The sequence below is a fragment of the Danio rerio genome, chromosome 8 (assembly GCF_052040795.2).
Source record: "Danio rerio strain M-AB ecotype USA chromosome 8, GRCz13ab, whole genome shotgun sequence".
Lineage (NCBI taxonomy): Eukaryota > Metazoa > Chordata > Actinopteri > Cypriniformes > Danionidae > Danio > Danio rerio.
Window position 1 is genome coordinate 46,757,221 of NC_141028.1, and position 25,699 is coordinate 46,782,919.

The 25,699-nt window shown below is 36.0% G+C and overlaps 1 protein-coding gene across 1 annotated transcript in view; it reads left to right on the forward strand.

Annotated features, from left to right (window-relative positions):
- gpat2 (glycerol-3-phosphate acyltransferase 2, mitochondrial) overlaps positions 1–25,699 on the forward strand; it is a gene marked incomplete at its 5' end in the record, with an annotated part of 131,200 nt that overhangs the window by 19,313 nt on the left and 86,188 nt on the right. Inside the window, 2 exon segments of the mRNA NM_001089380.2 lie at positions 19,139–19,249; positions 21,151–21,224. Coding sequence (NP_001082849.1) covers positions 19,139–19,249; positions 21,151–21,224 — 185 coding nt within the window.

A 25,699-nucleotide genomic window follows, 5' to 3' on the forward strand; every position in this document is an offset into this window, starting at 1 on the left:
AACAAAGCAAAAAGGCTCTTTGATAAATTTCTCAGAAGCTGCTTTCCCTCAAACGCTGATGAAAATGACCCGGAATGTATTCCATTTTTGATTGGTTCATTAGCTCCGCTGTATCAGATTGAAAAATGTTATCTGTGTTTGTGATGATGGTGATTATCATAATCAGATTCAAAGCACAGCACCAGGTGAGCATAAGGTAACTCTCGGCTCTGTTAATGAATGCACACACACGGCCAAAGCACTCACACACACTCTGTCAGGAGTCAATCATGTGGAACCTTTTGAGCTTGTTATATCATTTTTTATATAACGGAGGCAAGACTTAGATGTGCGCACCTGGTCAGGATTGAGGCTAAAACTTGTCAGATTAGATGTAGGTATTTCTTTGTACGGTGAAGTAATAACCGGATGGTGGCTCTGCCAAATTATTGAATTACTCAGAAATGCACATAAGTAGTTTTCTGAGCAAGGGTTCAACAAGCAATTTTCCCCCTTTTTCATTCAGTCTATTAGGTTGGAGAGAACATTTTCTGCAAAGCCATGGCAATTCTAGGTAGTAAAATCGAAGACAAAACCATGCAGGCGTTTTATCCAAAAGCGTAAAACTGTTTTTCACAGCCTTTTTTGGGGGGCTTGTTGTCAGCAAAGCACCAAGTGCTGAAATGCACTTCATTTAAATCTTAAAAACAAATCAATTTTTTCAATCAATCATCTTGACTTGGTTGATTTGCAGAGATGGCAACAGTGCACACTGCAAGCAGAGGAGTGACACCGACAACAGAGGTGCGGATCCACATGCAGGTTTATTAGAATGATCGAGCAAGCAGTGGTCAATGCAGGGGCAAACAGATGTATGAGGGCAATCCAAAGTCGTAGTCAAATTAACAGGCAGATGATCAAAAGGCAGGCACTAAACAGGATGAAACAAATAAACAAGTCAAAGGATCAAAAACACGGTAAAGGCAGACAAGGGAAACACATTGTAATGTCACTACAGCAGATAACAAGATTCAGCAACAGTGAGTGATTCGGTGCTGTTTATGTAGTGCAGTAATCAGTCCAGAAGCAGCATCAGCTGTCTAATTGGTGGAGACTTGGAGCAGGTGTGTGTGTGTGTTTGTGTTTGTGTGTGTGTGTGTGTGTGTGTGTGTGTGTGTGTGTGTGTGTGTGTGTGTGTGTGTGTGTGTGTGTGTTTGTGTGTGTGTGTGTGTGGGATGACTGAATATGCAATCCATAAATGGCCGATTTGTAGTCCTTTAGCGATCTGCAGGTACTAGATAAGTGGGACCTATACTGCACATTATGTATACATCTATACAAAACAACTTGGGTTTATAATTTTTAAAAATATTTTCAGCTGCAAAATAGTCAATCAACATCATTCTACAATATTGTCTACAGGGATGCTTATTTCGTTTAATTTTGCCAACCGACAACCACCGCTCCTTAACCGAATATTAACCGTTAACTGGTCAGATTAATATAAAATATTATTTTATAATAATAAAAATTTTGATGCGTCTATTTTGTGTGACACATTAAGGCCCAATCCCAATTCTATTTTTTGTACCCCTACCCCTTCCCCTTGGCCCTTAAAACTGAGTGTAAAGGGGAAGGCCTTCAAAATTTACCCCTAAGAAATGGGACAGCACTACAGCACCTGCACACGTCATCATATGTCATCGCGATCTCTTGCTTTGTATGAGATCAATGATTTTGACTGCTGTAGATATTCCAGTTGTTTTATTTTTTGGTATTTACCTTCAAGAAATCACTGAGGTCATAAATAATGCTTTTATAATGATCTAATGTGGCAATAAGATCGTAACTATACTGCACATTTACACAGTGGCCATATTCATCTAAACACACCAAAAACAATATTGACATTTATAGCGGACACTGTAAAAACATAACAGAGCAGACAAAAACATAACAACAGAGCATCTTCACGCACCTGCAGTTTTTCCAACAGCATAGAAAAACAGAACAAACTAAATAATAAAAATAAAATAAATTGGCCTGCCCTAGATATTTTTCACTGAAAATAAAAATTTCGATTACAAAACAAAAACACTGACTGAATTCTTTTTAAGAACCGGCATAGGCTGTTTTTTTTCCACCATGTTTTTCTTCTTTTGTCAAATAAAATTATCAGGCAACCTCAAATCAATCGCTTCTCTGAAAAATATGCAATTAATTAATGCTCCGCTGTTATTCTTGTTATTCTGTCACCATTTTTAATAGATATCATTAGTTTATAGATTGTCATATGATTATGACTTATTACTTCCATCTCACTCAGGGTTCTTGTGTGCGCGTGCTGTGTGTGATGAAAGACAATGAACCTAAAGGTGCATTTATTGACTTTGTAAAGTATAGGCTTTCAATTTTGTTGTTTACATATGATATTGCATTAATTTGCATACTTTGATTCATAAGCTATAAAATTAAAGCCTCGGTTTGGTCCGGCGTTATCATTATGCAAAACTCAAGAAAATCTTTGAAATTGTTTGATTCGTAGATTATGTAGACTATTTTAAAAATGTATATTATATAAGAACCATTAACCATAACTGTAATTTTCCAAATGGAAAAAAGCTTGGTTTGTTGGTTGTACACTAAATCATCAATAGCCTATGTGTTGAGTTTATGGTGCAGATCAGGGCAGAGGCAATCAGCATGAGTGTTGGTTTGTGCTAACTTGTCTGTATCAAACTTTGACCAGCAATATCCTCCTTTCATTTTGCTTCTTTGGTAAAATACATCTGTAGGCACGTGTGGTTGCACATGTTACCGTTCAGTGCGTTAAAAACATATGTTGACAAGAAAAAAGTAGCGCGGTGCTCTTATGTCGCTAGGCAACGACTGAATTGCTGAGTGTTGCAGTTGATGTTGTTATAATTTTAATATTTAATAACATTGTGATATTCAAGATTTGTAAAGTCATGCAGCTTTTGACAACTTAAAACAGCGACCACAAGTTAAAAGTTCTGTGTAGTCGTCTTGATAACATAAACACTGCTGTTACCTCAACGGAAACCTCTTTTCTGCTTTCATTTGATTGAAGAATGAAAAAGACGTGAGTGACGTAACGTGCTTTTTCCAGTCATGATTGACTTTTATTTCAACTGCGAGCACACAAAGTGCAACGGCAAAACCCAAGGCTCGCAGGCCCCAAAAGCAGCACGTAAATCACTCACGACCGTTAGTAAACCATTCAAAAGATGCACCTCTCAACGGAAAAAGTATGTTCGCTGTGCGTTTGCTTATGCAGCTAAACTTTAAAAATATATAAAATAATATATTTTTTAAAATTTAACTGATACCATTAATCAGTTACAAACGATAATAACAATAATAACAAATTAGGGGACGCAATGGCGCAGTAGGTAGTGCTATCACCTCACAGCAGGAATGTCGCTGGTTTGAACCTAGGCTCAGTTGGCGTTTCTGTGTGGAGTTTGCATGTTCTCCCTGCATTTGCGTGGGTTTCCTCCAGGTGCTCCGGTTTCCCCCACATTCAAAAGACATGCGGTACAGATGAATTGGGTAGGCTAAATTGTCCGTAGTGTATAAGTGTGTGTGTGTGTGTGTGTGTGTGTGTGTGTGTGTGTGTGTGTGTGTGTGTGTGTGTGTGTGTGTGTGTGTGTGGATGTTTCCCAGAGATGGGTTGCGGCTGGAAGGGCATCCGCTGCGTAAAAATGTGCTGGATAAGTTGGCGGTTCATTCCGCTGTGGCGACCCCAGATTAATTAAGGGACTAAGCCAACAAGAAAATGAATGAATGAAATAACAAATTAAACCGTGACTTAAGCCAAAAAGTGTAATAGACTATTGTTTTGCAATGAAACATAGCGTAACTAACCGACGAGGAAACACGCATGGACAGTACTTCTACATAATTCATTCATGGAAAGAACAGCCAGAAAGGCGAAATTGATGGATTTGTGCCGAATTGACCCATAACAATGTACAGTACCTATAACTGTCAGTATGTTTGCATGCTTTTTATACAGTTCCTATTCCAATTTGCAGTTAAGTGGAAAAAAAAAATAAAAAATTGAAATGCAAATCAAAGTATAAACAGCAGAAGTGAACACATAGATTTTCCCAGCAAATATTAATCCGGCACTAAATATAAAAGCAGACACTAACCCGCTATAACATCGTCACCTATGACTAAATCTCTAAAAGACGGACAAAAACAACAGTAAATTGTAGCTCTGATATGGGCATGGGGGTTATAAATGACTGAAAAACAGCTGCAGGTGAAGTATATTGATCACAAGTGGTCAGTTTGTTCTGTTGATATGTAATTTCAAATATTTGTAGCTTGAAACAGATGGGAATATGATTAATATGAGCATGACTACTTTTGCGAGGGCTTAAACGTAGCAGTGCTCATAATATCGAGCAAAAAAAAAAGAAAAATACAGCTGTGAAGCAGGGGCCACATACTTTTAGGAGCACATTTTAGCATGTATATCACAAAATACTTAAAAAATTATTCTAAGTCATTTTTTCATGCATCACTCTGCAGTCTTCATAAACAAGATAATTAAATAACTTAAACTCGGAATAATCTTCCTTGTTCATTTATTTGACAAGTCACTTTGTACTGGTGTAGGATGACACATTTCTAACATTCAAGTACATCAAGGCCAATGTTGCACCTGTAAACTTTAACAGGCCTACAGTTAAAGTCAATTTATTTTGCCCTCCCATTAATTTAAAATAATGTTTCTGAATATTTTTTTGTGTTTCCTAAAAAAAAAAAATAGCATTCTGGAGTCATAAGTCGTATTTCTTATTGTTTATTTTGTGAATAAAAGCAGTTTTTAATTTAAATAAAATTAAGGTCCGTATTATTACACTCCTTAAGAAATATTTACTGTAAATTTTTGATTTACACAACAAATCAGGTACAAAATAATTTGACTAATTTCAACTTTCGTAGTTAACTGATTAAGTCTTTAAATTACACTTATATCTGAATAAAACACTATAAAATACTTAAAGGGACCTTGTCTGAATATAACTGTAAAATGTTATGCACTGACTGTCTACATGGGGAAGATAAAACAGTAGATATTAGAAATTAGTAAGTTAAACATGTTTAAAAATGTGTTGTAAATAAATCCTGTGTTGAAGACGGAAATCAAAAATGAATGAAGGCAAAACTAAACGAGTTGAATTTGACTTACATGAGCGTGACTGAAAACTACATTTAATCAGTGTCTTACATCTGTTCTTTGGTACTTGCCGACTGTTTGTAAATTCAAGACTGCATTTCCTAACGTAAAACAATGTAGACTAGATTTCTGATTAATAATAGTCTCTGCATAGCCGAGGACTTTCTATATTAACAATGTTAAAATCGCTATTGAAAACAGAAGTCTAATATCATCATCAACAGTGGACATTTTTTATAGTGTTTCACATCATGAACATGACAGAAGTTTAATCTTTTTATTACCCGTCAATTTGGGCATCAACTTCTGACGAATGCGGGGAAATGATGCACGCAACACCATCACAGTGATAGAAAGTGCCGCAAAAGCAGAGGGAGTGCGTGCCCAAGGTAGCGATGGCACGTGACACCTGCACGCGAGAGGCATTCCTCTGCCTTTGAGCCCTCAAATGTGTCATTAAGTTTGACATGTTTCCCCCTTACATGCAACTTTTGTAAAGAGAATTGCTGTGTCAGAAGTCTTGCCTGTAAAATACGCTTTAGAATGCTTAGTTTAAGCAAATTTGATGAACATGATCATGCGTGTTGATCTGAAGAGTGGCTCTCGCTCACCAAAAACCAGGCTGAATGCGCTGTACTGTGCATATTGCATGCGTCTGTTCCCTAAGCAACAATAATAATCACCTGATATCGCTTCTTCGTATTCCTCAAAGTTGTTTAGAATTAAATGTTTAGTGATGGTGTGACACAATGCTTATGTGTGCCTTTCATGCACATATTTATTGCTGCTTACATCTTTGTCGCAGCACCGAAATTAGGCACCGAAATTCATATGCTGATTTGATCCGGTACATACCGTTTACCAAGGTACCGGTGCTATAATGGCACCGGGTTTCAGGTTTGAACTTTGAGAGTGTTTAAACGTGAAAAAAGTGTGAAAATGTTATTGCCTGTCAGAGAAAAGTGTATAAAGTGTGTAGTGAGGGGTTGTACAGCCTTAAAACATCTATGATAATTGTAAAACATAAAATTGACTACTTTGGATTTCGCCTATTGCAGGTTATTTTTAGAACATAACTTCCGTGAATGAGGGACCACTGTACTCTAAAATACAATTCTGTAGGTCTATATTGTTATTACTATTAAATCTCTTACATTTTCATTTTGTCTAAAACATTGTTTCAGTTTTTTTTTCTGAGAAAAAAAAGAATGTATTTCATTATTATTATTATTTTCATTATACTAAAGCTAATTTTGTGTTTTCCTTGTTTGTTTTCAGAGTATTGTGTATATTTCATTTAACATAGTTATTAATGCTGTCAATACATTTCTGTATCACTTTTTTTACATAAAAAAAATCCTGATCCTTTCCATTATATTTATAAATCACCCAGTATAAATACTTTTCATGTTTTGAAATAATTATCTACAGTAACAGTCTATCTAACAAAATAAAAAAAGACTACAATGTAGACTATATAATATACATGTTATAACTATAACACAGCAAAAATTCTGCACTAGAAACTCCTTGAAAACAGGGGAAATAAATTTCAATGCATAACTTATTGATAAAGTATTTAATTGCTTTAGTACTAACTAGGGTTGGGCCGATGGATGATGGCTGATAGACAACACGATGCTGAGCCGGTACAATATACACACTCAGGCCCCATTTACACTAATAAGTCTAAGTTTTAAAATGGCATTCTAGAACAAACATTCTTTACATCCACGCTGTGTTTTACCTAGCATTTCTGAACAGCCCTCCGCCCGCTGAAAATGCACATCACGTGACCACACACACTCACACACAGCCACACATATTGTCATGCGCTCGTCTGAGCTCCAGAGAGCAGTGCATGTTGAACAGTTTATCAAGGATGTACCGCTGGATCGTGTCTCACTATGGTTGTTAAACATGATATTAATATAATTAATCTAATAATAATAATTCATCTAGTCTCTATCTAACGACTCTTCGGCCATTTGAATCTATCAGGCAACATGTCACAGCGTCAGTACACTGCTTCAGTCTTTCATTTTCAGTACTTAGTAATTTTAGTGAAAACTTCAAATAGTGTTGGTTGGGCAGCTTTTTTACCTACCAAGTTTGTGGATGCCGTTAAAACGACACTGATCACTCTGCCTATTCATGCCAGAGTCCCCTGGAAAAAATGATTGACAAGTGGTAATTTGTGTGTAACTTATCTTTATTTATTTATGATTTGTTTATGGGTAAAACAAAGACCATGCGCATCAGGTAGTTGAAACAGTGGGCTACGAATAATTAATTCGTTATTATTATTTATTAATAAATAATTAATTCACCTCCTCCTATGACGATGATGCCATCGTCCATCGCGATGATTCACATTAGACAGCGTACAATGCCAAATTGGTCGACATCGCCCAACCCTAGTACTAACTATACAAACATTGACAAAAAAAGCACATGATTGTTAAAGTTTTTCTTGCGGTATTACAATATAACTCTACAAATCTGCCCATTTTAGGCTTTGATCGTTATTGTGTAATTTTTATTTCTTTTGCGTTAAATTCAAATGAGACCTCTTTTCAACAGACACAGACACTTTTTCAGCATAGTGGCAGACTCAAAAACAAGACTAACATCCTATGCTAATGAGGGAGACAGCAACACCAATAGTCAGGCGAACACTTAGGAAGAAGTAGGGCTGGGTGATTAGGCAAAAAAAAAAAAATCTAGGTTTTTTTATAAAGTTTGACCAATTCACGATTTCGATTTCGATTTTTTATTTATTTTTATTTTTTTTTATTTTTTTTGTGTAACTTAAAACATTACAACAACATGACTGAAGTAACATTCTCTTTAAAAGTAACTTGGAAAAACCATCTGCTTAAGGAACATTGTATTTTTAATGCCCATGCCATACATAAATTGGTCAACAAGGTGTAAATAAATGTAAAACAAATTCATGAGTTAAATATCCTTGCAGAAGATTTGAAAAAAAAAAATTTGTGTAAATATTGCATTTGCAGGAATACAGAGGTATTTTTTTGCAAGTTTTGCTGAGCCTAGGAAAGATTGGCTGTCAGCTCGGCTTTGACTTTGTCTTCTGATTGAATGACAGGTTGTAATGCTGCTGCCTTGGATACAGTGGAAGTAAAGGACTGAACATAGAAACTGTAAAGCCTAATTTAACCCAATGTGTGAAGTTGTGGACATATAGCAGGAGAAAATACAAGCACCAGATGTGTGTCTAATATAAAATAATATATTTATTCTATTTTTCTTTTTTTCCTCTTTTAAATACCGATCATTTGATGCGCTTTGCACCACTCTGTATTATGCTGCCTGATCTGTCTGGTTTTCAACTAGGTCTGCTAAATTACATCATGGGGGCGGGTACTTTCATTTTCACTGCTACAGGGCCTCACCTCTGCTCATGTTCAAACCAAGCTTAGATCAGCACGGTTTGAACTATAAGATCGGTGCAGTTTTTCACATGGCAGGAAATATGTCTTGACAATCCACACAGACGTGACTTAGTAAAGCGTGAAGTCATGTAGGATTTTACTTGCTTCATTAGTCTGAATGTAAATCCCCTCGCAGTGCTTGAGTAGCGTGAGAAAGTGGACCACAGCGCGTTTGATGCAAGCGTATTAACAAAAGAAAAATACACAACTAAAGACACTTAAATGCTTGTATTTGTTGTATTTGCACCAGCTCTGCGATGCATGCCCACAACTTTATGGATTGGGTTAAATTAGGCTTTCCAGTCTCTGTGTTCAGTCCACTACCATAATTGAAACCCAGAAAGGCAGTCAAGTAGGCAAGCAGGTCGCACACCAGCAACACAGCACACACATGACAGTTTAAAGTATCACACACCAGACGCGCACATTCGCATGATATTTAACTTGAAACTAATCAGATGGCGCTCTATGGTGTGGCTAAAATATGAACTGCGCGTCGCAGAGCAGCGCTTCTGGTGTGCGACCTGCTTCATACAGAGAGGGATTCAAAGCGCATTGGTGCAATTATGATGTATCTAATAGTTTTTTATTTAAAAAATCACGATATCTTGATTTAATATGAAATAAAATCGTCTTAAAACGTAAATTCGAATTAATCGAAAAAATCGCCCGGCCCTAGAAAGAATGTTAATCCAAGTGTTTCTGTAGACAGGTTTAATAAAGTTTGATTATAAACTATAAAATGAATACATTTTTTTTTCCAATAAAAGCTGGTTATATTTACAGATTGTTACCACAAAACTGATGTACATCCCTTATAAAAAAAAAAAAAAAAGTCCCCTTAAATAAACTTATGCACTGGCTTTACTTGTTTCGTTTTAGTACAGTCAGTCGCGTTACGCTGCCAAAGTGTAAAATAAAGTCTCCCCAACTTTAAACATGCTGTAATTGACCATGTTCGCATGAGTACTGATTCTTGAGCTTTCTTTGAGAGCTGAGAGTAGTCGGTCACTCCAGCTTAGGTGAAGCCGCCTGTCAGATCAGAGTTCAGTCATCTTTCAGGTTTTTAATGAATCGTCCAGCACGGCCAGATCGTTTTTGCATTCATCATTTGTTTTTCCCTGCTCTATTGTTTTTAAGCAGTCCTACACTACATGAATATATTTACAGAACTAAACATCCTCATCTACTACCTGACATCTGCTCTTCTGCACAGACACACTCATAAAGTGTGTATGTGCACCACACTAAGGTTGCATTAACACCAGTGTTTTTAAGTTTTAAAATGTTTTAACACTTTCTGAGATTACACTTGGCATTCACACTATCCTGAATGTTTTCAAATAAGGACACTTTTGGAAGTGTTGTAGAGCCCTTTTTAGTAGACAAACCACTTTTGAAAATTTGAGTTTGTCTGCACCCATCCATCTCATGATTGAGGTCTTCTGGGTCATTGTGCATCCTTATTAAACCTGTCTCATATGATCATTACACCCAATTTTGTTTCGGTTTTTGTGATGAAAGACCTGCTCTCTGTCCTGCTATTGCGGTACACTATGGCCTATTTCATACAATAAGACCAGCAAACATCCGTAAAAAATTACCAGAAAGTCTTTTCCAAAAAATTCAAAAGATGTGTTGTTCACACTGGCAAGGACATTCTGTTATTTTTTTCCGGAAAAGGCCATTCACACGTCCACTCTAGAATACCACACAATTCTGAAACCCTTAACCAGAAATTACTTCTAAAAGGCTGCACTTGTATTTGTACATATAAAGGTCCTCAGTTTAATTATTGAAGGTTTGTTTTTTTAATTTCAAACTTCGACATTTGCAGCTTTTTTGTCCCTGCAGTACTTCCCAGAGGTTTGAAATATACTTGCGGTGGTAACCAGATTGAAACACCCCTTTTACCCACAGTACATGGTTACCTACACGTGACAGTTATTTTTAACAATATTTTTTATTTATTATACACAGTTTCTTTTCAATGGGTTATAGAATATATATATATATTTTTTTTTTTGAATTTTGAATTTCGATTTTTTTTAAAGGGTGATGGCACCCCCCACTTTCGGTTCAGGTCCACCTCAGAATTTTTTCAAAAGATGCATCATAGTGGGCGTGGAGCTCCGCGAGCAAATGGCAGGAGTGGGTGTGGCCAGCAGGGCAGGGGAGAAGGAGGGGAGCGAGCAACTGTCAGTCGGTTTACAAAATGTGACACAAACCATGCGGAGACCCATGATTTTATAGTTTACAAAGTTAAAATGCAAAGAAATAAACAGTAATTTAATGCCCTGCTACTTTTTAAATTTCATATACACATAACCAAAATTTATATCATTATAAAGATAATCGTGTACAAATAAACACTAAATAAGGACTTTTCCCTCAATTCTTGGGTCTGAATGCAGACTCTGCCCTTCAGGTCTCTTTCCTGTCTATTTTAACCATTAGCCCTGCTGGTAATCTGGAGGATTTAGGCGAACACAGCAGCACAGCGATGTGTCTAAATGTGAACAAACTCCTAATAAAAGATAACGTCTTTTTTTCTCCAATTCTCGTACTGCTATTCTGACAAAATACTTGCAGCACACACACAACTTTGCTATATTGACCCTGACAGGATCGTGGGGAAAAACATGCAACAAACCCCGTGGATCATGGAAACAAACACATACAACCCTTCAGGAACGACTAAATACTGCGTGCCGTGGGTCCGCGGATGCGTCTCACTCAGTCATCAATGTAGGATTTCACAGCTGAGCTTGGCACTGGCAACCAGGTCTGCTTTGTCTTCGGAAAGCACGTGCAGTCATGAATAATTAAGAAGCCGGCTCTTCTCATAGGATAAGAAAACTCCGCTATGAATAATAATGGGAAACCGAAGCGCCATCTTTGAACTTGCAGTTCTGCGCTACGTCACCGATTTTGATCCCGCCCCAAAAATCATTTTAAACCCGGAAGCTGAAATTAGCTGACAAAAGCTCAAAATTGTCCAGTTTTTCCCACAATTAAAGCTATCAGGTGCTAGCATTGTCCTTACTGATGCTCAACACACACAAATCTGTTAAAATCTCAAAAAAAGCACTTTTTCGTAAAGGTTTCGTGAACCTTTTAAGACTGTTTAAATAAAAAAGTAATCCACCATTTGTTTTACTTTTATTCTATTTAGTTCACCCACTGACAGGTAAATTCTGCTGCTGATATATTGTACACAGGGTTCGCACAAGGTTCTTAAAGTGCTTAAATTTGGCTTTTAGAAATTCAAGGCCTGAAATACCTGGAAAACTGGCTTGTTTTGTTGAGAAGTGCTTAAAATTAAAAGAAGAACTTCTATGCCGTTTTCACGCTAGAAAAATAAATATGTTTGCAAACTTTTGTGACAATTTAATGCAATAATATCGGCACAAACTATCGGAATTTCAAAGCCGTGATTTGACTGACATGAAAAGTGACCTATTAAAGTTTCATGAAAAGTGGCCAATCACACTCGACTGGTTGACCTTTCTAGTGTTACGTGAAAGGTAAGGGGCGGGACAAAGGAATAGGATGTGTATTTGAAAAAAACTCAGGTTTTTAACCACACTTCATTATTATTGTTAATTTATTCAATAGTTGGAAAATTAGAAATAGTTTTGAAACAAATATTTGCCATTAGCAAACAAAATAAAATAATTTAATTTAGTAGTAAAAAATATTGGCTATTTGATGTCTTTAGTGGAGTGCTTACAACACCGTTTCTTTATTCACAAAAGAGAGAAGAAGAAAGTAAAAAGGCAGAAAGGAGGAGGCTTGTTTTTTATCTTCACGCTGCAGATGGTCTGTTTAACTGTTTTCTCCCTCGTCAAGTGTTCAGTTTTTCCACTTACGAAGTCCGCTGTGTAATTGGCAAATGGGCCATGGCGTGACACAACTGACTCTTTAAAGGAATGAGAGATGAGACTTTACATTTTATTTTGTTTATTCTCAAAATAATTGGTTGTAGTTGATTGGTTTTCTTAAAACACACTCATAACTTATTAAGAGAATAAGCACAACCCTGTTAGACCATGCGCTGTAGTGCAAAGCATATTTTTCCATCTTTAAGATAGCAAAAGTGGATTCGGACATGCCCTTTATGCTTTTGCGCCATGTGCTTTAGACTTTGCGCCTACATTATTAAAATAAAGCCCATAGGCTCTGTGCTGTTTACATACATTTTAATTTGTATGGAAAATAAGTGCATATATTTACCAAAATTAATATTGAATGGATCAGCGACAGATAAACCATGGTTTATCACTCATCACTACTTCGTTCTTCCCCAAACGATGCATCGTATTTTGATAGTTTAGCTTTAATTAAAGTCATTATTTGGGAAATAGAGTAGTTGTCGTAGGTTAATACATTCTGAACTTGTAAATGCTCATACTGGAGGTCTTCCTTATGCTTTTACACAGAGCAGAATTCCAGGAAATTGCTTGTAATGCTATCATTCTGTCCCTGCCATACTTGTAAAGTACATAATTGTACTTATTATTTCCGTAACTAATTTACCTGTTTTCTTTAAAAAAGGGACCGTTTATGCCTTAGCTTTTTCTGGTAAATTACCGGTAATAGTAACAGTAAAAGTCTGTATGTGTAAAAGGGGTTTGTGAGTATCGCAGTATTTTCGTTTAATATCTTTACACCCATAATTTATAGTAAATGCATTTTTTTTTTGTAATTTTCTGAGCTTAGAGATGCAGGTGAGTAAATTTAATGATGCTGATATTTTAATATTAACATTTTATGCAATCTGGCATTTTTATTTTTACAAACAAACACATCAGCATCCATAACAAATGGGTAGAACCAAGCATTAAAAAATTGCTAAAGTAACAGAGACAGTGTTCAAATTCACAATTGTTCAAAAATAGTTGGTAGAAATGCACAATGAAATACTTTGTTAAACAATATTGTTATTAATCACAGACATTTGCATTTGGACAGTGTTAGATTTCTTAAAGGATCACTGAGTTTACCAAAAAACATAGGCAATTTGCTCTGGAATTATTACAGAGGTTGTGTGAAAACAAACAAACAAACAAAATAAACCCAGACTTGGCAAAATGACAGGATTAAAATAGCAAAGTACATCTTTGAAACAAATTTCTCTGAAGACCTCCTAGAAAACTATTCTTGTCTGAATGCAGCTTTAGTTAAAATTTAAATTTAAATTGTCGGACAGTTTTATTTGCTTTTTTGCTTTTGCTTTACGAATGCATCTCATTACAAATCTTGTGATGGATATGTTCACAGTTATGTTGGAATATATGCAGGTGCATAAATAGAGCTGAACAGGCACGCACTTAAGCTATCAAATGCATTTTAAACAACCATTTACTGTGAGCTGAGCCACATTTAGTCTTAAAAACACTGCGTCGCAAGCTGCTTGTGCATGATAGTCTGAATCCCGCAGCACATCAGATTATATAATTGGGATGTAGGAGGGTGGGGGGTTGATTGAGAAATCTCTACTTAAGCCATGTCCAGACAGGCCACACAAATTGAAACACCTGAAATGAGATATTTGTTAATGTGCCTCAGTCTAACCAGTTCTTTCAAGTGTGGATCATTGCTGTTACATTTAATGTGTGCCTGTTTGAGTTGTTGATCAGTTCATTTAAAAAAAAAAAATTGATAAAAAAGAGAAATAAATGACTCCTCTATTAAGTGCAAAGAGTCCTTAAGGAAATGCTTATTAATTTTCTTCATAGATGTAACCTTTAAAGGAAGACTCGTTGCAAACAACTCGTTTTAAAACAACTATTTTTATTAATGGACTTTGTGGAGAAAAATCTATATTATCAGGATACTGTCAGTGTTTGGCACATCCCATTAAAAATGTAATTAGTTATAGTTGCTAGTTATCACAAAAAGTAAACGAGTTAGTAACTGAGTTACGTAATTATAAAACTTAGAGATGCACCGATGCCATTTTTTTTGGAGTGTCGACCGATACAGATCCGATCTACATTTTTTTTAAACATTATACAGTTTCTATAGTTCTGGTGATAAACTCAAATATCATATCTTCTAAAAATAAAAATAACAGACCTATTGACCTTATTACTCAATGTGGAAGTGAACTCGTTTTTGTGATTATTTTAGAACTTCCTATTCAGCTGCCTACGGGTGAAATGACTACACTCTCAGAAATAAAGGCACACAAGCAGTCCTTGGATGGTATCTTTTAAAAAGGTACCTCATACTGGTACCTCAAAATATAAGTATATTAGTGTTCTCAACTCATTTGGATACTCATTACTGAATAAAGTTTTGCCATTTATTTGTTATTCCCCTCACTGGATACTGTACAGAAATCAGTAAGGGGCCGATCACACCAAGCGTGCTTTTTCGTTCTAAAAATGCGAGGCGCTTCGCTGCCTTTTTTTGTTGACAAGAAAAAAAGAAGCCTGGTGCACTTTTTATTTTGCTAGGCAATGACTGAATCAGCAGCATATTCTGCACGAGTGCTGCTGTTGATATTAGTATAACTTTAATATTTAATAATATTGAGATATTCAAGATTCTCATACAGATCCGGAAAACTCAAAACAGCAACCACTAGTCTTTACTCCATCTTTATAAGTCTCTGTAGTTGTCTTGCCAACACAAACGCTGCTGGCACCTCAACAGAATCCCCGCCTCTGCTTTCATGTGATTGGAGAATGAAAAAGATGCATAATGCGCCACTCAGAGTTAACTTTTTTCAACTGCGAGTGCACAGCACGCAATGGCAAAAACACGAGGTTCACTAAATACTCACGGCCGTTAGTACACCATTCAAAAGATGCACCTCTTAATGCAAAAAGCATGTTCAGTTTGATTGGTCCCTTAGTCATCGCATACAAAGTACACCAAATGAACTCAAATGAAAGTCCATGAAGCATATCGGATGATTCAAATGAGTCGCTCTACATGTTGTTACAGAATATTTGAATATACACTCACTGTTGACATACTATAAGAGTTGCCAGATATATGCATGCTTTGTAACAAATTTGAAATATAGGTTGTACAACACTTTTAAATGAACAGTTTTGTTATTTCTCTGTCATTTTCAGTGTCAGATTGTCTTTTTATTTTGTTTTAAACAAGTTTGATGTGATTCTCATTACAGCTTGGCTTAATGCTTACCACTTAAAGACTTTTCAAGAGTTCACACTTAGCTGATGATTGATACTAAAGCGTATTTAGCATCCTATCCCGAAAGAGAGCCCTGAGCTCAGAATATCCTCCAGCCCAGGACTGGTAGATCTGGAGAACTCCCCTGCTTCTGAATGTGCTGAGATATAGCTGGCCAAGAGTTTGGCTGTATCCAAAACTGCATACTTCCATACTATATAGTACGCTAAAATCAGTCTGCGAGCAGAGTAATATATCTGAATTCAAAGAATTCGAAAATCAGTATGCAAGAAGTAACCAGCTGACTTACTACTTCCGGTGAGATTCTAAAGTGTGCATTCCATGCACGCTGCGCTATTTATGAATGGGAGTGAATTGACCCAAATGATGTAGGTATGTCACATAACCAAGACAAAATGGCGGATGTAGTAAGTCCAATTTCCATTCATACTGTTCACTTTCATAATGTATAAAATGTACTTTTCTAATGGCCGAGTAGTACGTTTAAATTCAAATGCAGTACCTACTAAGTAGTATGCACTTTCGGGTGCAGCCTCTGTCTTGAAATTATACTTTGGAGTAGTCAATTTACTTAGTGTATAGGTGCGTTCGACATGAAGCATGGCTGCAGCTGCAGCTGATCAACGAGATAAGCCGAGCTCAGGCGGGGCAGAGTTGAAAATGGAGCCGTCAAGCCAGACAGCTGCTCAAAGTTGCGGCAGTCATGATGACCGATCACATGGCGTCATCATCATTTTTTATTTATAACAACAAAAGATTTACAGAATAAATAAAACAGAAGTCAGTCTCTAGAAACTATGTTTCATTTTTAAACAATAAGGGAATTATGAATAATTATGAATTATGAATAAGGGGAAACTATAGGGTAATATAAACATGAAATTGAATAGGCCTATTAAATACAATGCTATAAGCACAGATTTTAGGAATTTAAACATCCCTCTTTAGGCTAATGGTTCTTGTTTGAATATGCTAAAAGGGCTTTACATTCATTTACATTTATAGATATAAAACTTTCCAATATATATTAGTGTAAATCCCAAACGAAGGTGTTTTGATTAAGTCTTAAACTATGATTAAGGTTATTTTGGATAATGAAAGCATTTTCAAAAAAGCACTTTAATCCAAAAAGATGAAGGACATTCCTAAAATATGTGAGCTACACTTTCAGTAGAAGTTTCCCAGAAAGAGCAGGTACATCAATGTCACTTTTAAAACTTATGTATAAACAGTCTTGCAGGAAAAAAATAATATATATATTAATCATATAAATCATTTTTATAATTATTTAATAAAATAGTTCTTTAACTTAATTTGTTAAGAAATTTAGGGTTTCGAGATCAATGATAATAATTATTTAATTTCAAGACTGTAAGACTTATTTCACTAAAATATATAATTTAAATCATTAATGGAGTTGAATTTAGTCTGGATAAAAAAGGCCGGAAAAAACCTGTGCAAACGATCTAGCTTTAATAACCAGATTATTTAACAAAAAAATTATTACTACAGTAAAATATTTGGAGTCTTTTAATAAGCATGAGGTGTACAAGATTGAGTGGGTATGAAAAGTGAATTGTTTTAAAACTTTTGAATCCGAAGTTGTCCAATTATAAACCCGAAACACACGTGGTTGTTATCATTAGCTGAAATCGACCAATTGTGTAATTGGTGTCGTCATTGCGGTTCCAGCAGTCGCTCTTCAGATGCTGCACTGGCCGAATCGGTTGTCTGATTTTGGAGCGCTGTCGTGGTACTTTGATGCCACATGTGACAGTCACGTGACGTCGGCACAGTGTCAATCCGGACAAATTCTAACCAGCATGCTCCGATTTAAGTCGAACGCACCTTATGTCTTTGGACGGTGGGAGGAAACCTGGAAAACATAGGGAAAACACAAGCGAGCACGGGGAGAACATGCAAACTCCACGCTGAAATGCCAACCAGCCTGGTGAGGGGCCGAACCAACGACATTCTTGCTGTAAGGCAACAGTGCTAACCACTGAGCCGCCTTGCCACCCTGTCAGGAGAAGGGGAGAAGTAGAGGTGAAAGGGGGAATTCTTTAGGACAAAAATGACTAGAGTGGAAAACTTTAGTTATTTATAGTGTGTCAGTATTCGTCTGATTGGTGCAATATACGGAGCTGATGCGGTACCAGCTGTCTTTAATCATAAGCACCCGATCCTCTTGAAATTAATTTATAAATTAACTGCACTTTGAAAAAAATCCCAATGGTAAAATGAATTGTGTATATGGATTTTCATTTAAGTTTTTTACTCTTCTAACCATCTGATCTGATACTTGAGCTGAATTTTAAACAAAAACATATAAGCCTAATGCAAATCCTAATGCATTGATAATAAAAAACTATTCCATTTTGAAAAATTTATTTGTAAAAGATGAAAACCATTTATTTAATCATTTAGATATGTACTTTTGAATAATTTAAATTATAACAAATTAGATAATAATTTATTATCTTTTACTCTTAAAACTGAAGCATGTAATTGTTATCTAATCTGAAATGTGAGCCAATGTGTATTTTAATAAAACCATAACCGCCCCTGGATGTCAGACTACATTCTCAAGCTTTTATTACTTCAAATACACGGGGCGTCTGTGAGCCCAAGCTAATGAAACATTAGCAGCAGAAATTATTTTCGGCTGGAAAAGAGATTAAAAGAATTAACCTGGGTGCTGGAGCCCCCCTATCCATTATGCAGTCTTATTTAATAATTGATAGCTGTAAGTGATATTTCCCACACAGATGATTAGAGACTTTGTAATAGCGTCCGTTGTTTTTTTTTTTCTGCATTGAATGATGATAAATCAGCCCTTCTGTCTTCAGCCACGTCTCGAATGCGTCAGTGCTAAAATGTTATGATTAGTATCATTTCAAATTGATGCCATCTTTCAGAGGGGAATCTTTCAAGGGACGCCACTCTTGTCACAAAGGCCCAAATTGATTGTGATTCAATTGCAGTAACCACTCATCACGACTAGATTTTTGTATTCCTTCCTTTCTCCTTGCAGTTTGCATTCAAACATTGATCCGTCCCGCTTTGATGTTGGCAAATGTGAAACAAATAGAGCGATGATAGAAAATATAAAAATGGAACATGTCGCATCTCGACTCTATTGGCTGGAGCATTGTTTCTTATCTCTGCTTGAAGTATGAGGAAAAAGTGCTGACGCTTTTATCACGCCCAGCGCCGTTTTTTTATTTTTAATCCTTGGTTTCTTTTTTTTGTCCTCCTGCAAACCTTTTTATATGTTTCTCTCTCTCTCTCTTTGTGTGTGTTTCTTTGGTAGTTGTCGTGGGGTGTGAAAATCAAAAGGAAGTTGAAGAGCGTGGCGCCTTTCCTGGGCAGATTCAGACCGCTGGTCGGACAGTGCTGTCACCAATGCACCCCCGAGAGTCTGGTGAGAAAAAAAAACTACAGGGGATGAAAGGATTATTTGAAGATAATAAAAGGACAAACAGCCAGCGGCGGACGGGGAAGTACACAGATTTAGGCTCACCTGAAAACCTCACACACTGCTTTCATAAACCCATATCATGAGGGACGATCAAAGGGATTTCAGAACATGTTACTTACGGTAGGAATAGCGGGGAAAAGGGGATTAGGAGTGGAGAGAAAAATAATGAACACTCAAGAGCATAGTTCCCTCCCGTGCTATGAAGAGCTTTTCAGAAAAAAAAAAGCTGCAGATGACTAAGCTTGTTTCCAGCAGCACTGGTCCCAGTGGGTGCATCGTGCTGAGAGCTGGGACACGGGGGCTAATGGAGCAGTAATCAGAGGGTTATTGGATCGAAACCCCTCCTGAACGAATCTATTAATCTCAGACCAGCCAGCCAGATAAATCATATTTGAGCTATCTGCTGTTTGTATTAAAAGTCATTTAAAATGCACGCGTGGATTTCATTTAACAGCCATGTCCAATAAATTGCTGCTGAACCAGAGGCATACCAAATGCTGTAAAATGAGATTTCGGAGATAATTATTGGCGATTGGTGCCTTAAATTAATAAATGAAGCTCTGAAAGGAGAGAAAGGCTCTTTGTTTTAAAGGAAAAGCCTGTTTCTGCCTTTAAATACTTATAATATATTATTATTAGCCCCCCTTTGAATTTTTGTTTCTTTTTTAAGTATTTCCTAAATGATGTTTAACAAAGCAAGGACATTTTCACAGTATGTCTCATAGTATTTTTTCTTTCGGAGAAAGTCTTATTTGTTTTATTTCTGCTAGAATAAAAGCAGTTTTAAATTTTGAAAAAAACATTTTAGGGTCAAAATTATTAGCCCCTTCAAGCTAGTTTTTTCCGATAGTCTACAGAAAAAATCATTGTTATACAATAACTTGCCTAACTACCCTAACTTGCCTAGTTAATCTAATCAACCTAGTTAAGCCTTTAAATGTCACTTTAAGCTGTAAAGAAGTGTCTTGCGAAATATCTAATCAAATATTATTTACTGTCATCATGGCAAAGGTAAAATAAATCAGTTATTAGAGATGAGTTATTAAAGCTATTATTTTTAGAAATGTGTTCTCTGGTAAACAGAAATTGGGGAAAAAAATAAACGTGGGCTAATAATTCTGACTTTGTGTGTATGTGTATATATATATATATATATATATATATATATATATATATATATATACATACATACATACATACATACATACATATATATATATATATATATATATATATATATATATATATATATATATATATATATATATATAAATATATACATTTATACATACATATATGTGTATATATATATATATATATATATATATATATATATATATATGTATGTATGTATGTATGTGTGTGTATATATATATATATATATATATATATATATATATATATATATATATAAATGTGTGTGTGTGTGTGTGTGTGTGTGTGTGATAGCACACACATAAACAGCTTAAGTTTAATTCCGACTTCCATTCTCAAGTTATTTTGTCACTACCAATTTTGACTATACCTGTCAAATAGAAAAACCAAAACAATCAAGAAACCAGCATTTTTACCATTTTATTCTGTCATCGAGTAACATGTCAAGTTATTCTGAGAAACATTTGATGTTGGAGGCTTTTTATTCAGCCGCGATTCTTGAACGTGTTTCAGGCGATGATTTATAGTGGAACTAATAGGGTGCTATTTTGAACACTAAAAGGCTTCCCTAAAGTGTGTCATTATCTCAGTCTATATAGGACAGCAGAACAGACTCTCTTGAGTTGCGATGGAGGCTGGTTAGCACGCTTTCCATCAAGTTTGATCAAATATCCTCTTGCCACTCTCAGGGTCTGAAGCTGCTGTGCAACACTCCTCCTCTGGGCTTTCAGAACTTGACGTGTGTGAACGAGACACACACCGGGTAAGTGCACATCCTTCACTCGACTCAAGCCCTCCCTGTACAGGCCTTTAAAATAACAATGCATCTCTCAGCTCCAGCTTCAAAATGCTCCACTGTAATTACTGTTTGCGTTTCTGACTTTTAAGGCTGGCACGTGCATTTCATGCATGCGAAATAAAAAGGCCTAGAATAACTTTCCATTTCTTTTTTTCTTTATTTTTATGACATCACAGACCCACAATTGTGAGTGGTTTCACAACCCTGTTACCCTTTGCTAAAAGGGTAGCCTTTTTTGTAGACTTCTGAGTCACATCGGCCACGCACTGCAGTGCCAAGCAAGAAGCTTTGAAACTGCAGCCTTCCAAGCACTAGCTACAAATTTAAAGTATTTCTGCTAGAGTCAGTCATCTATGAAAAACATTTTTTTTCCTTTGGGCTACAGCTGCTAAAGCTGCGCAGTGATTGTTAAAGGATTACAATATCAATTCAAAACCACATACAGTTGCATGCCTAAATGACAATGATTCTGCTATATCTGTTATGCTTTCATAGATAGCTGACAAATCATTTTCAGCTTTAGTCTTTAGCCATTTTAATCCAACAGTATCATTATTTATGTGCTACAATGAGCAATAGATAATGTACATCTAATCGTTTGTGCTTACAGAATAACAGACAGGCTTACTAGCATTCTGAATAGCCATTCTATAAAGCCTGGTTTATACTTCTGCGTCAAGTGATTGGCGTGACCCAAGGCGCATGCAACTCGCGTAGCTGTGCATTTATACTTCTGCCCGCTGTTTCTGTTGGTCTGGGTCTGCAGTAACACTTCCCAAACGCTAGTTGGCAGTAAGGTGTTTGTTCCTCTGTGTCGAGTTACTTCGCTGGTGTTTTGTTTTTTCTGAACGCTTCCTTAATGTACTCATTTTAAGTCATGAACCAACAACTTTAACCATGAGGTAAACACAAAACAAAACTTTCCATCCAGAGCTCCTTCATGGGACTCCACACTTGTAAACAATCGGTCCATTGGGCTCGCCAAAGTCTTGTCAGCACTACCAAGCTCACCAATCACAGAGCTTGCACTACGTGTCGATGCAATGCGCAGTTTTTTTGAGAGGTGAGTGTCAGTGACGGCCACGGCGTAGGGCTATGCATCAACGCGTAGGTAGCGCCCTAGCATACGCATGCTCTTGACGCAGAAGTGTAAATTAGCATTAAGGCTTGGGATGTTCTGATCAGGTTTTTTGCCCTCATGTCCGAGTCATTTGATTTTGAGTATCTATTCATATCGAAACCCAATCTGATCCAATACTTTTATAATACAAAAAATAAAAAAGAATAAAGAAGAGTGAAGTAAAAGATCCAGGATATTTTTTTTTTTATTTAATTCACCTTATTTTACATTCAACAACTGTGTTAACAAACAGAGCACTTCTGTGAGGTAGCTTGAACAATCAAGTAATAAATAACATCAGTTCTTCGCTTTTGGACTTAAGTGCAACAGTAAGTGATAAAAAAATGATATAATATAAAAACCAATAGCACCTCAACTCAAAATACCCAGCAGGCAATCCCATGTTTTAAATATCTCACAGTTTATCATGGCAATGTTTTCCGTCATCAACTTTATAAAACCTCCAAACTGTAGAAATACTTGTAATTTTCGCTTTAAGCTGCTTTCGTGTTCTACTTTGCCGGCGTTTAACCAATAGCATCACTGCAACAAAGTTGTCATGCCGCACACGTTGCTGTTTCTGTATGAAGTCAAGAAGGAGGTCTAACTCTGTGCCACCGCATAACTATAGATGTGTTAAATATATATTTATATATATATATATGTATATATATATATATAAATAATCGGACGTTACCTCTCGATATATATATATATATATATATATATATATATATATATATATATATATATATATATATATATATTTTTTTTTTTTTTTTTTTTTTTTTATTTAGTCCTGATCAAGAGGTAATGTCTGATTCTAATCGAGTCTGAAACCACTTGATCGGGCTTAATTTCAGATCACGTGATCGGTTCTGGACATCCTTATATAAGGCTACATTTACATGACAAATAAAACATACTGTAGCTACATTTTTCCCTCATGAAAAAAAAATCACATTTACACGTTTGTGAAAACCAACAAAAATAATTTATTGCATATGCTAGGCCATTTGTTCCTGTCACTTTGTTTGGAAATGGTAACGTACTTGATGACGAACTGATGGGAAGTAAGCCTGGTGGTTGTTGCTAGATCCATTGCATTTGCGGCTGGAAGTTAACAAAAATTATTTCTATTATTTATTAGATTTCCCATTTATTGTATTTTATTAACGTCTACCCCCACCCCAATCCTAAACCCAACCGTCACAGAACTGTAAAAATATTTATTATTGCTATACAGTGTCATATAATAATGCTGCTATATTGACATGCATATCGCACTTTTGGCCGTTTGCACCTCCAATCTAGACTTTACCCAGCCTGGCACTGGTGCGTATCTGCTTGTTAAGTCTGATGTCATGCGAAGCAGCTTTCAGATTTAAGCCCTCTATCAAACTGTACGGGGAGGCTAAACAACAAATGATAATAATAAACGTTTACAAAGCGCTGTAATACTTTGGAAAATCATGATCGCAATTTATATATACATGCCTAATATCAGATGGCCAGAAAGTGATTCATTTTTTGAAAAATGGTTAAAATATTAATGTCTGTGATGCAGCAAGTTGCGTACACCATGATTTTTTTAAAAATCACTTGTGTTATATGACTAATAAGGGGGTCAACAAATATTTTCTCAATTTAACCGAGTAACCACTTGGACCAGGAAATGGCATACCATACGTCACGACTTAACAAGTGGATAGAATTTGCTGTATGTGAATGCACATTATGCTGATAAAGCATTAGGAAACACTTTAGCAGCAATAACACAGCTACCAACTTTGCCATTTTTGTGTTAGTTTGTTCATGCTTTAAACCTCCCCCAAACATGTGCGTTATGTTTTTATCCAAAGATGGAAATTTAATTTATGTGCACAACTGGAATATCGCATAAATGATTTGCATGTAATGTAGCCTTTTTATCCAATGAGGCAAAGAGTGTCTTCTCATCAATGATTCGGTTCATTTGATCCAGATCAAGGGCAACAAATAATACGTTGTAGCATTTTTCTGCCAATTTTTTTCTTTTTTTTTACACCACACTGATTGCTTTGGTTCAGATCAGTTGAAACAAACCAAAATGCAGTCATGTGACAATCTACATCACTCATTGGCCAGATGTTATTGAATGTATTTAATAAACTGCTTTTAGATTGGAGCTTCCGCAAGTAAACAAACCAGCAGACACAAGATGACACATTTAACTTTGGAGGGACGACTTTGCTAGCTGATTGTATCCCTGGTCATAGTATGCCATATAGTTTGTATATGGCTGCGGCTGGAAAACTATATTTTAATGCATTGCAAATGGCAAAGGTACATCGCAAGTCACTTTAGGAGGATGTGTGAATTAATTTAGCTAAACTGCGACATGGTCATCTTTAGAAAATATTACCAACGATCCATCAGGTAGTCTCTCTCTCTCTCTCTCTCTCTCTCTCTCTCTCTCTCTCTCTCTCTCTCTCTCTCTCTCTCTCTCTCTCTCTCAATTCAATTCAATAATTGCTTTATTGGTATGACAATTACTACAAATGTATTGCCAAAGCAGTTATAAAGTTTACATAAATACTAACATACATATATAATAAAAAAAGTACACACAGTAAATAGTAGTAGTAAAAAAAAAAGATGATATTTATATATAATAATTAAATAAAATATCAACAATACATCATATTATTCAATATATCACATTAAAATTCAATATAATAAATTATTATTCAACATTAATTATTTATACAAATCAATACAAAAATAGATCAGAATAAACTGTACATTTTTAGATTAAATCTCTCTCTCTCTCTCTCTCTCTCTCTCTCTCATCTCTCTCAAGTGCTATCAACAAATATTTCTAGTTGGATTAGTCCAAGAAGGCTCAGTACTTTGTGCGGTTGGGTCTGTTTTAGTTCGTATCATGTTCTCACCACAAACTAACCGCTCTGGGGTTCGTTTGAAAGTGTACCGAGACCACCTCTTGAAGGAGATCTCGGTACACTTTCTTTGGTTTGCTTTTAGTGCGCACTTGAGTGTGATTGCTACATTCACACCTGCCCAAATTAACCACACCAAGAAGGAAAAAAAACTCTTGTGCGATTCATCTGTAAGTAAATAAGGCAGGTGTGAAAGCACCTAAAGAGAACAAAATTGCCACTTAATAAACTGCCGCCAAATTTGAAAAAGAAAACGGAATTTGCTACGTGAGTCTTTTTCATATTTCGCTTTTTGGAAGATGGACCTTTATCAAACCTAGAGCAAGCCCTGCTGTTTGTGTCAGTCTGGGGTGAAAGGTATTGTAATAATACAAATTAGG